The sequence below is a fragment of the Hyperolius riggenbachi genome, chromosome 4, assembly GCF_040937935.1.
Source record: "Hyperolius riggenbachi isolate aHypRig1 chromosome 4, aHypRig1.pri, whole genome shotgun sequence".
NCBI classification, from domain to species: domain Eukaryota; kingdom Metazoa; phylum Chordata; class Amphibia; order Anura; family Hyperoliidae; genus Hyperolius; species Hyperolius riggenbachi.
The window spans coordinates 390,061,337-390,075,349 of record NC_090649.1 but is presented as its reverse complement, the minus strand read 5'-3'; the positions used below and the strand labels follow the sequence as shown (position 1 = coordinate 390,075,349).

The window sequence follows — 14,013 nt, the reverse complement described above, 5'->3', positions numbered from 1 at the left end:
GGAGGGGGATCAACCCTCTTTGACCAGTTTAGGTCATTTGAGGTTTGCTTTTTATCAAGAGTGCGACCATCACCAGCTCTGTCTGGTCACCTGAGTGGAGTCGGGGTTATACATCTCCACCTGCTTCTAGTGGTCGGTTGCCCTTCTGCAACCCACCTTTGTGAGTATAATACATTCGCATATTTTACATGCTTCTGGTACTGTGACATACTGCACCATTTGGGCTTCTGTTGTCTCTGTGTTTTCTTCCTGCAGGGTGCAAATTTTTTTTATCCCTACTTTTTGTCCATAATAATAATATACTTTGTTATAGAACTATGCTCAGAAATATATTTTCTCACTTTATTAAAAGTGTTGAGACTAATGGGGTATACCACTCTTCACGGCCATTTACACAAATAAGTCCTTTAAGAGGAACTTTAAATCATGATTGAACTTCATCCTAATCAATAGCGGATATCCCTTTTTCCAGACATATTTGCCTTTTCTCAAATAAAACATTAGAGACGTCTATGTGATTGAAACTGAAGGGAAACTCCTCCCATGGCGTGATGTCAGGGCCATGGCAGTTTCCTGTCCTGTTAAACCTCGTTGCATTGTGGTAGATATATCCTGCTGCCAAGCAAGCAGTATATTCCCTCAGTAACATATACACACACACACACACACACACACACACACACACACACACACACACACACACACACATACAGTGGGTTGCAAAAGTATTCGGCCCCCCCTTGAAGTTTTCCACATTTTTAAGCAGCAGTAGGAGGCGCCCTTGTTGTGTAGTTAGCACTTATGCGAACTTATAACAAATAAAGTATGTTGTAGATCCCCTACCTTAAGAATGGACACTCGGGGGGCGGAGCGCAACATGGCCGCGTGAGGTTGTGTTTCTCCTGTGCTCCCGGCCACATACTAGCAGAAATCAACTTTTAAGCCTTTTATTCTCCCTTTCAACACCCCTGCGTGGTATGGCAAGCAGAAGAGGACGCAAATCATCTAAAAAAGATCACTCTAAAACACCTAAGGCGACCAAGACCCTCTTAGAAGATTTCTTCACCCCGAGAACTACTAGAAGCACAAATACCAAGATGGCCGACACCGCTGCATCAGGCCCTTCTCCTACTAGTTCTCCTGGCTCCTCCGTGAGTAATCGGGCATTAGAGGACTTATGGACATACCTGAAGGGGATGCCCACCAAAGAAGATATGCAGCAGCAGACGGAGCGCATAGTATGCTCCACGAAAACGGAAATAGCTGCCCTGCGCTCAGACATAGCTTCAACCGTCCAGAGAGTCTCGAGCCTGGAGACTGAAGTGGCCTCCTTGAAATCCGAGTTAGCAAGTCTCCGCGAAGCTAATGATCGCCAGGCGCTCATCCAGAGCGACATGAGGGCGCAGACAGAGGACCTCCAGAACCGAAATCGCCGTAACAATATACGGGTCCGGGGTCTCCCGGAGGCTACTAGACTGGAGGATCTTCAGCCCTCTTTACAGGCCATCTTTAATAATCTCCTCAACAGACCAGTGGGCACCCTCATCAAGATGGACAGAGCCCATCGAGCGCTGCGCCCATTACCAAAGAACTCGGAACCACCAAGAGATGTGATCTGTAGGATCCATGACTATGCAGTGAAGGAGCGCATAATGACTGCAGCTCGCTCTACAGGGTCAGTAGATTTTGATGGTGCCACCATTTCGCTATATCAGGATCTTGCCCCCTTCACATTGGCACAGAGGCGGGCTCTGAAGCCAGTTCTGACGGCTTTACAACATGCTGGAGCTTCCTATAACTGGGGGTTCCCCTTTCAACTCCATGCTCGCCTGGGAGAAAAAGCGGCAGCTCTCAGACACCCCAGGGACCTAGCAGAATTCTTCAAAACACTGGGAATTCAGTCTGTCGCAGTACCCGAGTGGAGACCTGATGATCGTGACTTCGCCCTCCCTCAGAGAGCGAGAAGACCACGGAACTTACAACCCGATCAAAATGCGATAGAGTAAGTACTACTCCCTGCATCTTTTCAGGCAGCCCCACGACGAACTATGAGCACATGGCATTCCAACGTACTCTAGCCCAGTCAGTAGAATGCCTCCCCGACTAGCTGGGATGAACTTCTCCCTTACCGGCCCCAGCTTCTATCATACAGGGCCCTCCTGACGGTCAGGTTCCGAAAGTGCCTCCCGCTCATTCTCCGAACTGGTTCTCGGATTCTACCAGCTCACGGACTTGGAACTGTGTTTCGTAGGGGGAATATCCCGGGCCCATTTATAAATGATCCTTAAAGGACATGCACTCGCCCAGATTTGGGTCGGTCTTCACCCCAGCATACCCTCTTCTTATAACGCTAAGTATCTCATAATTAGAGCTGTGATGGTCATTATCTATAAGGTACAAATGTTTAGCATGATATATGTTCTGACACTCGCCTCATATTTGATTATTACATATGCACATAGACAGGTATAATGTTTCATATAAGCAATGTAATCCCACCCATCTAAGTGCGTAGTGAGTAGATGGTTTCACTATAATATGACCAACCTGCATGTGCCAGCTTAAGCAGTTAGCCTGCCAGTTATATTTACCATGTAAATGCATTCATAGCTTTTCCCACATTGGGAATGGGCCCGGGGGTTTGCTGGACATGGACCATAGTTTAATGGTTCCGGACCTGGTGGGGGGGGGGGGGGGGGGGGCGCAGGGGGTACGAGGGGAAGCCTGGTAGATTTGTCGGGGAGAGGCGTCTTGGCTGCTCCTAGCCGCTCGCTTTTATAGGAGGTCGGCTGGGAGCACGAAGGCGGATGACAGAATGTCCTTTTACGCAAAAGCACGGAGTCCCATCCTTGTTGTGGGGGGGCTGGGGGATGTTAACATGGAGAGGCCCGACATAAAGACCCGTATCATGTATAGATCTTTCTATGGGGATGTTTGATAGGGGAGGCTCACTCCTAGTTACTGTTATATGGTTTAACCCACACATATTGTTAATGTGGCCGGGAGGGGCGGGACCTGTTCTCCGAGGAGGTTCGTTTCTCTCCCCTCCCCTACTTGGGCCATTTTGGTTCCTTCTCTCCTTTTGTTGAGGGAGGAACTGTCCCAATCTGGGCGATGGCTCTCATGGAGGTTCTCTTCCCTGAGTGCCATACTCTGGAGCAATTGCTCCAAATGTTGTCTGTGTTAATGTTCTATGTCTCTTCCTCTTTTTCTCTATATATTTCTTCCTTATCTCTGCTATTAAGGCCGGCTCTTGGGTCGAGACCCATGGAGTCAATTTGGCATATCCTCCCTGAGCGCCACTATGGCTACACTTAAAGTACAGACGCTCAATGTCAGGGGTCTGAATATACCAGAGAAGCGTTCCGCTCTTCTTTCAGAATTGCACCGCAACAGGGTCCAAGTGGCTCTCCTCCAGGAGACTCATTTCCGTGGACTTGATCATCCCCGGTTAGGTGATAGACGCTTTCCTCAGGCATTCCATAGCACATCCAAAGATTCAAAAACCAAGGGCGTATCCATCTTATTCTCGAGCAGGATCTGCCTAACCCGGGTACAGCAGTGCTTAGATACTGAGGGTAGATATATCCTAGTAAAAGGCCTTTTAAATAACCGCATGATTACTTTTGGTTCTTTTTACGCCCCTAACTCTGGCCAACAGACATTCTTAGAACGATTTCTACAGAAACTGGACTCATTCGCTGAAGGGGATTTGATCATGGGAGGGGACCTCAATGTAGCATTGGATCCTGCCCTGGATACGTCTTCCGGCAGAGCTGCATTACCATACAGAATAGCTAACAAGTGTAAATTAGCCCTTAGGGCAAGACAGTTGGTAGACCTCTGGAGGATTTGCAACCCTACAGAGCGGGACTATACTTTCTTTTCCAACACACATGGAGTATACTCTCGCATCGACTTTCTACTGGTCTCCCATAATCTTCTATCGGTGGCTTCAGATGCCCGTATAGGGACATGCCCTATCTCAGATCACTTCCCGGTAGAAGCCTCTTTCCAGATTTTGGAGGGTAGACGAGGCCCAGCTGCATGGCGCCTAAATACTTCCCTCCTGAAGGACCATACCGTGGCCTCTAAGATCGAAAGGGCACTGAGATCATATTTTGACATCAATACTAGTGAAGAGGTGTCTCCTATGTCTATCTGGGCAGCGCATAAATGCGTTATTAGAGGTGTGCTCATACAGGAGGGCAGTAGAATTAAAAGGGAAAGGAATGAAGCAATTGATAAATCTCTCCTTGAGATTCATAGATTGGAGCTCAAACATAAGGGCTCCCTGTCCAGATCTGATTTGGAAACTCTTACAGTAGAGCGAGAGAAACTGAAATCTCTCTTATTCTATAAAGCACGCTTTGCAGCGACACGCTGCAAACGTCATTACTATGAGTTTGGGAATAAATGCAGCAGATTGTTAGCCCGCGCTCTTAAAACCCAACAGACCTCAAATTATATACCCACTATCCAGGATAACAACTCTAAAATCCACCATAGGTCACTATCAATAGCAAAAATATTTCGTGAATATTATAACTCTCTTTATAATTTGCCGGGGGAAGTGTCTAGGGGGCCCTGCTCCACCCTATCTAACAAAATCCAAAAATACATAAGGGACTCGGGTATGCCCACCTTGTCCGAAGCCGAGATACAAGAATTGGAAAATCCAATCTCTCTAGACGAACTCAGAATTGCTATTACTCAATCCCCTTCAGGGAAGGCCCGGGCCCGGATGGCTTTTGCCTAGAATATTATAAACAGTTTCTGGAAATCCTTCACCCCTCTTTACTAAGAGCCTTCAACGCTTTATCAGACCCAGAGTCTCCCGTCTCATTCCCAAAAGACATGCTTATGTCACATATCACTGTGCTGCATAAACAAGGTAAGGACCCCAATCTATGCCCCAGCTACCGTCCCATCTCATTACTCAACCTAGACCTGAAATTGTACGCTAAAATCTTAGCCAACCGATTATCCCCCCTAATGCCCCAGCTGGTCAACTTTGATCAGGTGGGCTTTATACCTACAAGAGAGGCCCGAGACAACACAATTAGGACTTTGGCGGTGATCCATCGGGCACGGTCGGAGGCCTTCCCAATGATGTTATTATCCACAGACGCAGAGAAGGCCTTCGATCGTGTCCACTGGGAGTTCATCAGAAATACTCTGGGCCATGTAGGGTTACCTCATAACATGCTTTCTTGGATAATGGCGCTGTATACTTCCCCCTCGGGCAGGGTTAAGGTCAATGGAGAGCTTTCGGAACCTTTTAATATCGCAAATGGGACAAGACAGGGGTGCCCACTTTCCCCCTTTATCTTCGCCCTCTCATTAGAACCCCTACTCCGTAGGATAAGGGCAAACACCGATATTACAGGGATAAGGTTCCCATCGGCAGAGCACAAAATAGCTGCTTACGCAGACGACATGCTCTTCTATATTTCCAATCCCCATATTTCTGTCCCTAATCTACTAAAGGAGTTCCAGTTATATGGCCAACTAGCTAATCTAAAAATCAATTATGACAAGTGTGAGGCGTTAGATGTTGGTCTGAGCTCAAATGTAAAGCTGTCTCTACAGACCAATTTCGCATTTAAGTGGGCACCCAAAGCAATTTCCTATTTGGGAACCAAGATTCCGAGCTTTCTCTCTGAGATCTTTAAGCTTAACTATATCCCTCTCCTGGCCACAATCCGAACAGACCTATTGAGATGGGACTTGGCGAAATTCTCCTGGTTTGGCCGGGTCAACATAATTAAAATGAATGTCCTGCCCAGATTTTTATATATCTTTCAGGCACTCCCAATCTCTGTTCCAGTCTCTTTCTTTCGCGAAATTCGCAAATCCCTTCAGAGATTTATCTGGAGAAGCAAGCCCCCTAGAACAAAATTCACTCTAACCATACTCCCCAAAGAACAAGGAGGGATGGCCCTCCCAAACCTACAGATGTACCACACTGCCGCCTTGTTGATTCGTATAGTAGATTGGCACCGTCACGACCAGGTAAAACAGTGGGTTGGGATGGAGCGGGACTTGGTATGCCCTGTCCTTCCCAGCCTTCCTTGGATAGATAGAAGCAGAGTGGAGCCTGGAGTGTCTTATCCCCTTGTAGCGGACACTGTAAAATCATTTCTCAAAGCCAACAAGCTCTCACAGATCTCACCATGGCCTTCTCCAATGACCCCTATTCTAGACAACCCAATGTTCCCTCTGGGAACGAACCGACTTGCCTACACACACTGGAGGGGCACTCGGCCACTGAGAGCCCAACATTTATTAGAGGGGGGCACCTGGCTGAGTATTACTGCGTTGAAGGCCAGATTAAACCAACCTGCCTTAGATCCATGGTCCTTATTACAATTCCAACACTATTTACTCAGTATAGGTAATAGACAAAACCTAACGCGGGATCTCACGCCATTTGAGAAGCTGTGTAATGAAGAGGGATATGCTACTAAGGCGATCTCACAAATTTATGCCATGCTTATCGCAAACCACGCGATTCCCAATGGGTTGAGAACCAAATGGGAGGCTGCCCTAAACCAGACTTTCACGGATGCTCAATGGCGGAAGATCCTAATTTTGGCGCATAAAAGTTCCACGTCAGCCCGAATTCAAGAATCAGGATACAAGCTTCTAACGCAGTGGTACTACACGCCAGAAAGGCTACATCGGATATACCCAAACACTAGTCCTCTGTGCTGGAGATGCACAGCACATACAGGCACCCTTCTACACATATTTTGGAGCTGTCCTGCCATCGCCCCATTTTGGGATTCTGTAAAGACCATCATTACACAGGTTACAGATGTAGAGGCATCTGCTGACCCCGCCTACTACCTTTTACATAACACACCAAGAAGCCTTGGAGGCTATAAAAGATCTCTTTCCAAACATTTGATAAATGCGGCTCGCATAATTATAGCTAGGCACTGGAAGTCAACCCAGGCCCCCACGGTTTCAGAATGGCTGCTTGAGATTAAATCAATTGAACGCATGGAGGACCTAACGCAGTCCATCCATCTGAAAAATGAGCAATTTCTCAAGACATGGAGGCCTTGGTTTGAATTCTCTGAATCTGAGGAATACAAACGCCTGTTGGAAATTTAATCACCTACACAATCTCTGACACTCTGACATTGGAGCGTTCTGATTGAGCACAGATAGGGGCGCTCGGGGATTTAGGCTCCCTCTTTTTATAATATACTCGTGGTTTCTCGTCCCCACAGAGCTGGCCAACTCTCTTCTTCTTCTCTTTCTTTCATTGTCTTGTCTTTATGTCCCGTTGTATATTCTTCAATGTCTCTATATGTTGTTTTGTCCCATGTTAATTCTATGTTTTAGCTCTAACAGGAAAACTCATATTCCTTCTTGACTAGAAACTAGTAAGCGTAGCAAGTAGTGGTGTTGCCGGAGTGTATGGTCCCTATGGGCCTCCGTCTCACCAGAAGCTTATATGGAAGCTCCTCAGTGCTAGTTTCTCGATTTGCTCACATGGGGGCAGCCATGTGAATCAGTAAAGTCACTTCAATGATATTAATAGTGTTTAAATAATCTACAGAAAGTCCTGTTGATAATAATTCTGCATTTAATTCATATTGTGTTCTGTTTATAGATAAAAGGTGACACTGGTTGGTCACCTAATAGGTATATTCTGTTTTTATATAAAGAGCGCGATATGTAGCGCTATCTGTGTTTTGTATCATTGTTAAAATATCTTTTTCAAAATAAAAAACTCTTTAAATCTGAAAAGAAGAATGGACACTCCACTCGGTAGGATAGATGTAATAATTTAATAAGCACCTAGGACAACGCGTTTCGCGGTATAAGCCGCTTCATCAGGTCAATATAGTGCTGTGGTCAGTAGTGGAAATACTATCGGTACATCTATCCTACCGAGTGGAGTGTCCATTCTTAAAGAGAACCCGAGGTGGGTTTGAAGAATATTATCTGCATACAGAGGCTGGATCTGCCTATACAGCCCAGCCTCTGTTGCTATCCTAAACCCCCCTAAGGTCCCCCTGCACTCTGCAATCCCTCATAAATCACAGCCACGCTGCTGACAAACAGCTTGTCAGAGCTGGCTGTGTTTATCTCTATAGTGTCAGTCTGCTGCTCTTCCCGCCTCCTGCAGAACTCCAGTCCCCGCCTGCATCCCTTCCTTCCCTGCTGATTGGAGGGAAGGGACGGGGGCAGGGACCAGAGCTATGCAGGAGGCGGGGGAGCAGCTGAGACTGACACTACAGATGTAAACACAGCCTCACAGCACGGCTGTGATTTATGAGGGATTGCAGAGTGCAGGGGGACCTTAGGGGGGTTTGGAATAGCAATAGAGGCTGGGCTGTATAGGCAGATCCAGCCTCTGTATGCAGATAACATTCTTCAAACACACCTCGGGTTCTCTTTAAGGTAGGGGATCTACAACATACTTTATTTGTTATAAGTTCGCATAAGTGCTAACTACACAACAAGGGCGCCTCCTACTGCTGCTTAACTCTGAGTCTAACATCCCACATCTGTGGGACGGTTATTTCTTGCCACAAAGTTGTGGCAAGAAACTTTTCTTCTAAGGAGCTGCGACCACCCACCCCAAAGACCGAGTGGAGACGGGCTTTCTCCACATGCTTTTTCGAGTGGTTGCCTCCCTAAGCAACCTACACTTGTGAGTAGTACTATTTGTATATCTTGACCAGATTGCAAGGGTAATACACTATAGGGGCTCCCGGTGTCTCTGTGGTTTTTTTCTTTTCGTTACACAGTATTTTCCACATTTTGTCACATTACTGCCACAAACATGAATTAATTTTATTCGAATTCCACATGAAAGACCAACACAAAGTGGTGTACACGTGAGAAGTGGAACGAAAATCATACATGATTCCAAAAATGTTTTACAAATAAATAACTGCAAAGTGGGGTGTGCGTTTGTAGAACCACCTTTTGCTGCAATTACAGCTGCCAGTCTTTTAGGGTATGTCTCTACCAGCTTTGCACATCTGGAGACTGAAATCCTTGCCCATTCTTCTTTGCAAAACAGCTTCAGCTCAGTCAAATTAGATGGACAGCGTTTGTGAACAGCAGTTTTCAGATCTTGCCACAGATTCTCGATTGGATTTAGATCTGGACTTGGACTGAGCCATTCTAACACATAGATATGTTTTGTTTTAAACCATTCTATTGTTGCCCTGGCTTTATGTTTAGTGTCATTGTCCTACTGGAAGGTGAACCTCCGCCCCAGTCTCAAGTCTTTTGCAGTCTCCAAGAGGTTTTCTTCCAAGTTTGCCCTGTATTTGGCTCCATCCATCTTCCCATCAACTCTGACCAGCTTCCCTGTCCCTGCTGAAGAGATGCACCCCCCCGAGCATGATGCTGCCACCACCATATTTGACAGTGGGGATGGTGTGTTCAGAGTGATGTGCAGTGTTAGTTTTCCACCACACATAGCGTTTTGCATTTTGGCCAAAAAGTTCCATTTTGGTCTCAATGTGGAAAATTTCAAGGGGGCCGAATATTTTTGCAACCCACTGTGTGTGTATATATATATATATATGCATATATATATATATATATATATATATATATATATGTATATATATATATATATATATATATATATATATATATATATATATATATATATATATATATATAGTCTTTTAACCTATTATCACATTTTTAGTGGGTATGTTTATAGATAAGGGCAGTTTGTGCTGTGCGTTTTTTTCTCATGCTTGAAATTCACGGTTTATCAAATAACATGAACAAATTACACAGAGAGTAACAATTATATTTTGATCCATCTTCTGTTTTTTAACTTCTCACTTTGCAGTGTCTTGATTTATTTTACTATCTTTCTGTAAAGTTCCTCTTTCAGTTACTGCAAGCAGTTATGTGCTGCCCTGCTGGCAGTCATTTCTACTCTGTGTAGAAGTTTTCAGATGAAATAAATAGCCAGTAACTTTTGACTTAAATGGGCATCACCCTCAACCTCTTGCTTCAAAGAGAGCCAAGAAACTATTGTACCATTGATTTTGGCACAGTAGATCCAACATATAATGATCTAGAAGCTAAAAGACAGAGTTTAGAGCCTAGATAATAACTCAGCTTATGGCTCACATTTATTGCAGCTCTTTCCAGCCAGAATCCAGGTTACAGTGATATCTTGGCTACCTATGATACAAGAGATGGTAGGTTCAATTCCCACACAAGTAAGATGCTGGCTCTTTGAAATTTTCTACACAAAGGAGTGTGAATCACTGACGGCATGCAGTGACTGACGTACTGAAGGATGTACCGTAAATGGCTGTAAAGAAACTAAAGGGATATAACGGCCGAAATCATTCTCACACTCATTATTCTGAAGGTGGACAAACAAAGTTGATGAAATTCCAACAATGTCACACAAAAATGAAAGATAGTTTGACTGTCAGCATGTGTGTGCTAAGGCAATGATTTACATGAAGCTGCACCAGTCACTTGTAGTGTAGAGATTTCAAGCATATTTGAATTTTGTTTTTTGTACTTGTTTTTGTGCAATGGTTGTCCATCAATGCTTCCTATGACAACTCTGCCAGTACACCAGTACACTAAGGAACTCATCACACGATTTTACATTGCTTGTTTACTGTGTGTTATTAGATGTCAGACAATCGACTTATGATTCCATCTTTGTGGTTGGTGGAATGATTGTTTGTCCGCCAATCTATCTAATGTTTTATCTCCAGAAGAAAATGATCCAGCATTATATCTATTGTGTATGACCAGCTTAAATAAGATTGTGCACCTGGAATTCATTTGTTTATAAACAACCTCCCCATAAGGGAAGTTCATGATAGAGTGTGCCGTTGGGAGCATAGGGGTTGGGGTGTGCGTAATTACCTATGGAGTGCTGCTCTTCTAGACATGGGAGCCACCATCTTCTCCACAAAACTGTCTGTAGCTGCCACATTTTCAACTTGCTGGTGAAATCAGGGCTTTTGCCTACCACAACGCATACTGGGTGATGTAGTCCGCGGAGGTGAGAACATGGATGGTATTGCATCCATGGACTACATCTCCCGACATGCATTGCAGCCGGCAGGTGCGCACATGAATTTAATGGTTAGTTCATAGAACAGTACAACTGCAGTTGGTCCATGGAAAAAGTGGCTGTTCCCTTATGGATGAGAGGCCAGAGGAGCAGCACCCCTTAGGTAAGCAATCATCTCAATCCCTGCTGCCCCCTCCCCCACCCCCACCCATGGGGAAAATGTATTCCAGGTGCACAGTCCGCTTTAAGTGAAAAAGAGAAATGCCTGTCAGCTCTTGGCTGCTAAGCAACTGTGACATAGGGAAAATCCCATTTCTGAGTGTAGTTTTCAAACTAAATATATAAAGTATTTGTCTCCAGGGGTCCCTGAACACGTATTCGACCAGTTGGTCAAGTACACACAATGGGGATATCGCACTGGAATGTAGGAACCATCTACACTTGGCCTGAGGTACATTGCAAAGGAAACCCTTCATATAATGGCTGGATCTGATTAGTGGAGGAGGAGGAGGAGGAGGAGGAAGGTACGTAGCATTACCTGTCCCACAACCACACGTGAGTTCAGCTAAACAAATGCATTGGCACTGATGAATGAGAATCTTGATGCACATCTTTAAAGATTTCACTACAATTCTTGTGTAATGTTTTACTTCTCTACTTATCTTTCTGACTCAAACAACATCAGCCAGAAAGTATCCTATAGCAGGAGTTTGAGGGAAGTTATAACATTGTTATAACATGCAGTTGTCCTTTAAGCAGAAGCACACTTGTATGTATGCTCGGACTGATGCGCACACATAGTAGGTGTACTTAGGCTGTGCGATAATGTGTCTCCATGTATGGGTACCTCAACTTACACCCAGTTCTGAACCCTCTGAAAGGTTAGTGGAACCCAAAAAAGGCATTAGTAATACAAAATTGTTCTGTCTGACCTTCCTTTTAACTCATTTGGGACATGCAGGATCTTTAAGAACAAAAAAGGGAAAAGCAGGTTTTAAAGAAGCTCAGTAAGACTAAAAAGAAATAAAGAAAGTGTGTTGACAACAGATTTCTGCATGATGTTCATAAAGCACTTACAGCACGTTCACATTGATCAAATCGCAGCTAGACAGCCTACAATAACCAACTACAGCAGGAACAAAACAACTGGGAAGCCATTGTGAAGTACAGATTGAATCAGTGTGTCTCTGTGATGTTAGAGCGGAGGTCGATCAGCAAAGTCTTATAATGATATGGAACTAAGTGAAGCTCTTACACTACTCACCAAGTCATGATGTGGCTCAGTCTCTTTCCTCAGTGGTGGGTCAAATTTAACTTGGCCAACTGCAAAAAGAGAGGATAGGTGGTGAAACTGGTCATACATTGAGCTACAGATTGCCCAGCAAGCTCATGGTGCACCATAACTCCTAGTAGTGTGTACAGGGCTGAAAGAGACCAAAAAGCCATCTTACTAAGACTATATGAAAATCAAAAGTTTGCCTTCTTAAAACAGAAGTTATTTGCGATTATTCAGGTTGGAGTGAGCTCTGAGTTGTCCCACAGTGCACAACTGCTGCAGTGTTCTCCCCAGAATTTTCTTCCAGCCGGGTGGCATGAAAAAGTAGCCGTGTGGGGCAAGATGAGAGAATACGGTACTTCTCAGCACAATTCTGCTTACAGCAGCGGAGGAGGTGAGCTGATGACAGCCGGGTGTTCACCAAAACGAGCTGGGTGGCGCACCCGGCTAAAAAAACCTGGGGAGAACGAGAACACTGCTGCTGAATATGCAAATAATCTCTCTGTTGTCCCTGACAGCTTGTAACGGTAAAGCTAGGTGCACATTATACAATTTTCTGACAGATTTACTGTCAAATCGACTACTTCAAACAGGTCCGATCTGATTTCCAACAGATTTTCCAATCGATTTTCTGTTTTCTATTAAAATCGATCGGAAATTAGATCGGACCTGTTGGAAATAGTCCACCTGACAGTAAATCTGTCAGAAAATTGTATGGTGTGTACCGTGCATAGTGGCCCTCGACGTACTTGTGTTTCGCAAGTAGAAATTTTACATTTAAATATAGTTTGGTATTTTTTTGCCTACAAATAATACCAGCTAGAACAAATAAATACATTAGAAGTGTATTTTCATTTCAGGTTTGCTTTAAGAGAGAGCATATACAGCTTGAGAAAGGACAAGTCTGTCCGAAACAGCGTCTGTTGCTGTCTTTTTATCTTGACATAATTGAAAGAGATTTAATACGGACTTGGTGCTGCAGACTGCTTCATTGGAAACTATTGACCCCGGACGATCACGGGATCTACTCTGCTTAGCACACATCATCTCTCCATTGGGTGCTGGTCCACCTTGCTTCTGCTTACTGCATACTAATACCTCAGTTTCAGCACTTTTGCTTATTTCATGATCATCAACAACAGAGGTGAAAAAATCTTTACATAAACAAGTGCAAAAACATGGCAGGTCTTAATTTAAGGCATGTATTCACCCATAGTAAGAGTAAGACACCATCTGAAGAATTAGAAGGCACACAAAAAGATAAAACCATATTTGTTAATTTGCATCAGACAGTCAACTTGTCCAAGGATTCCAAATCGCCACATCAGGCTGCGTTTTTGCATTAGAACAAAACCGTAAAGCCCATTAAAAATATGCGAAAGAAAGAAAAACACAACCTGTAGAAAGGAAGAGATGTAATCAACCAATGCAATGAGAGAGAAAGACTCAAGCAATGGAAAGGCAGAGGAAAACTCATCCAGTTAATGGCTATAACCCACTCAGCCGCTGAAATCCCAGTTAAACAAAGTTTAGTAAGATTCTTAAAAGAGAAATGTAACAATTCAACCCAGGGGTCAGGAGCACGAGATACTGGAAGGGTTTATGGATAAAACTAAGAACCTTCATCCAAAAGGGTAATGCAAGGAGACGATCCCAGTATACTGCCCCCATGATTCCTGTATGGCACAAGCCCTAA

At 44.4% G+C, this 14,013-nt stretch overlaps 1 protein-coding gene across 6 annotated transcripts in view; it reads right to left on the bottom strand.

Moving 5' to 3' along the window:
- The window catches only part of MAP4K3 (mitogen-activated protein kinase kinase kinase kinase 3), a 391,382-nt gene that overhangs the window by 106,978 nt on the left and 270,391 nt on the right, over window positions 1-14,013 (bottom strand). For all 6 annotated transcript variants that reach the window (XM_068232153.1, XM_068232154.1, XM_068232156.1 and 3 more), the window contains one exon: window positions 12,306-12,364. In XM_068232153.1, the coding sequence (XP_068088254.1) occupies window positions 12,306-12,364 (59 nt within the window). The remainder of the gene's footprint in view (window positions 1-12,305; window positions 12,365-14,013) is intronic.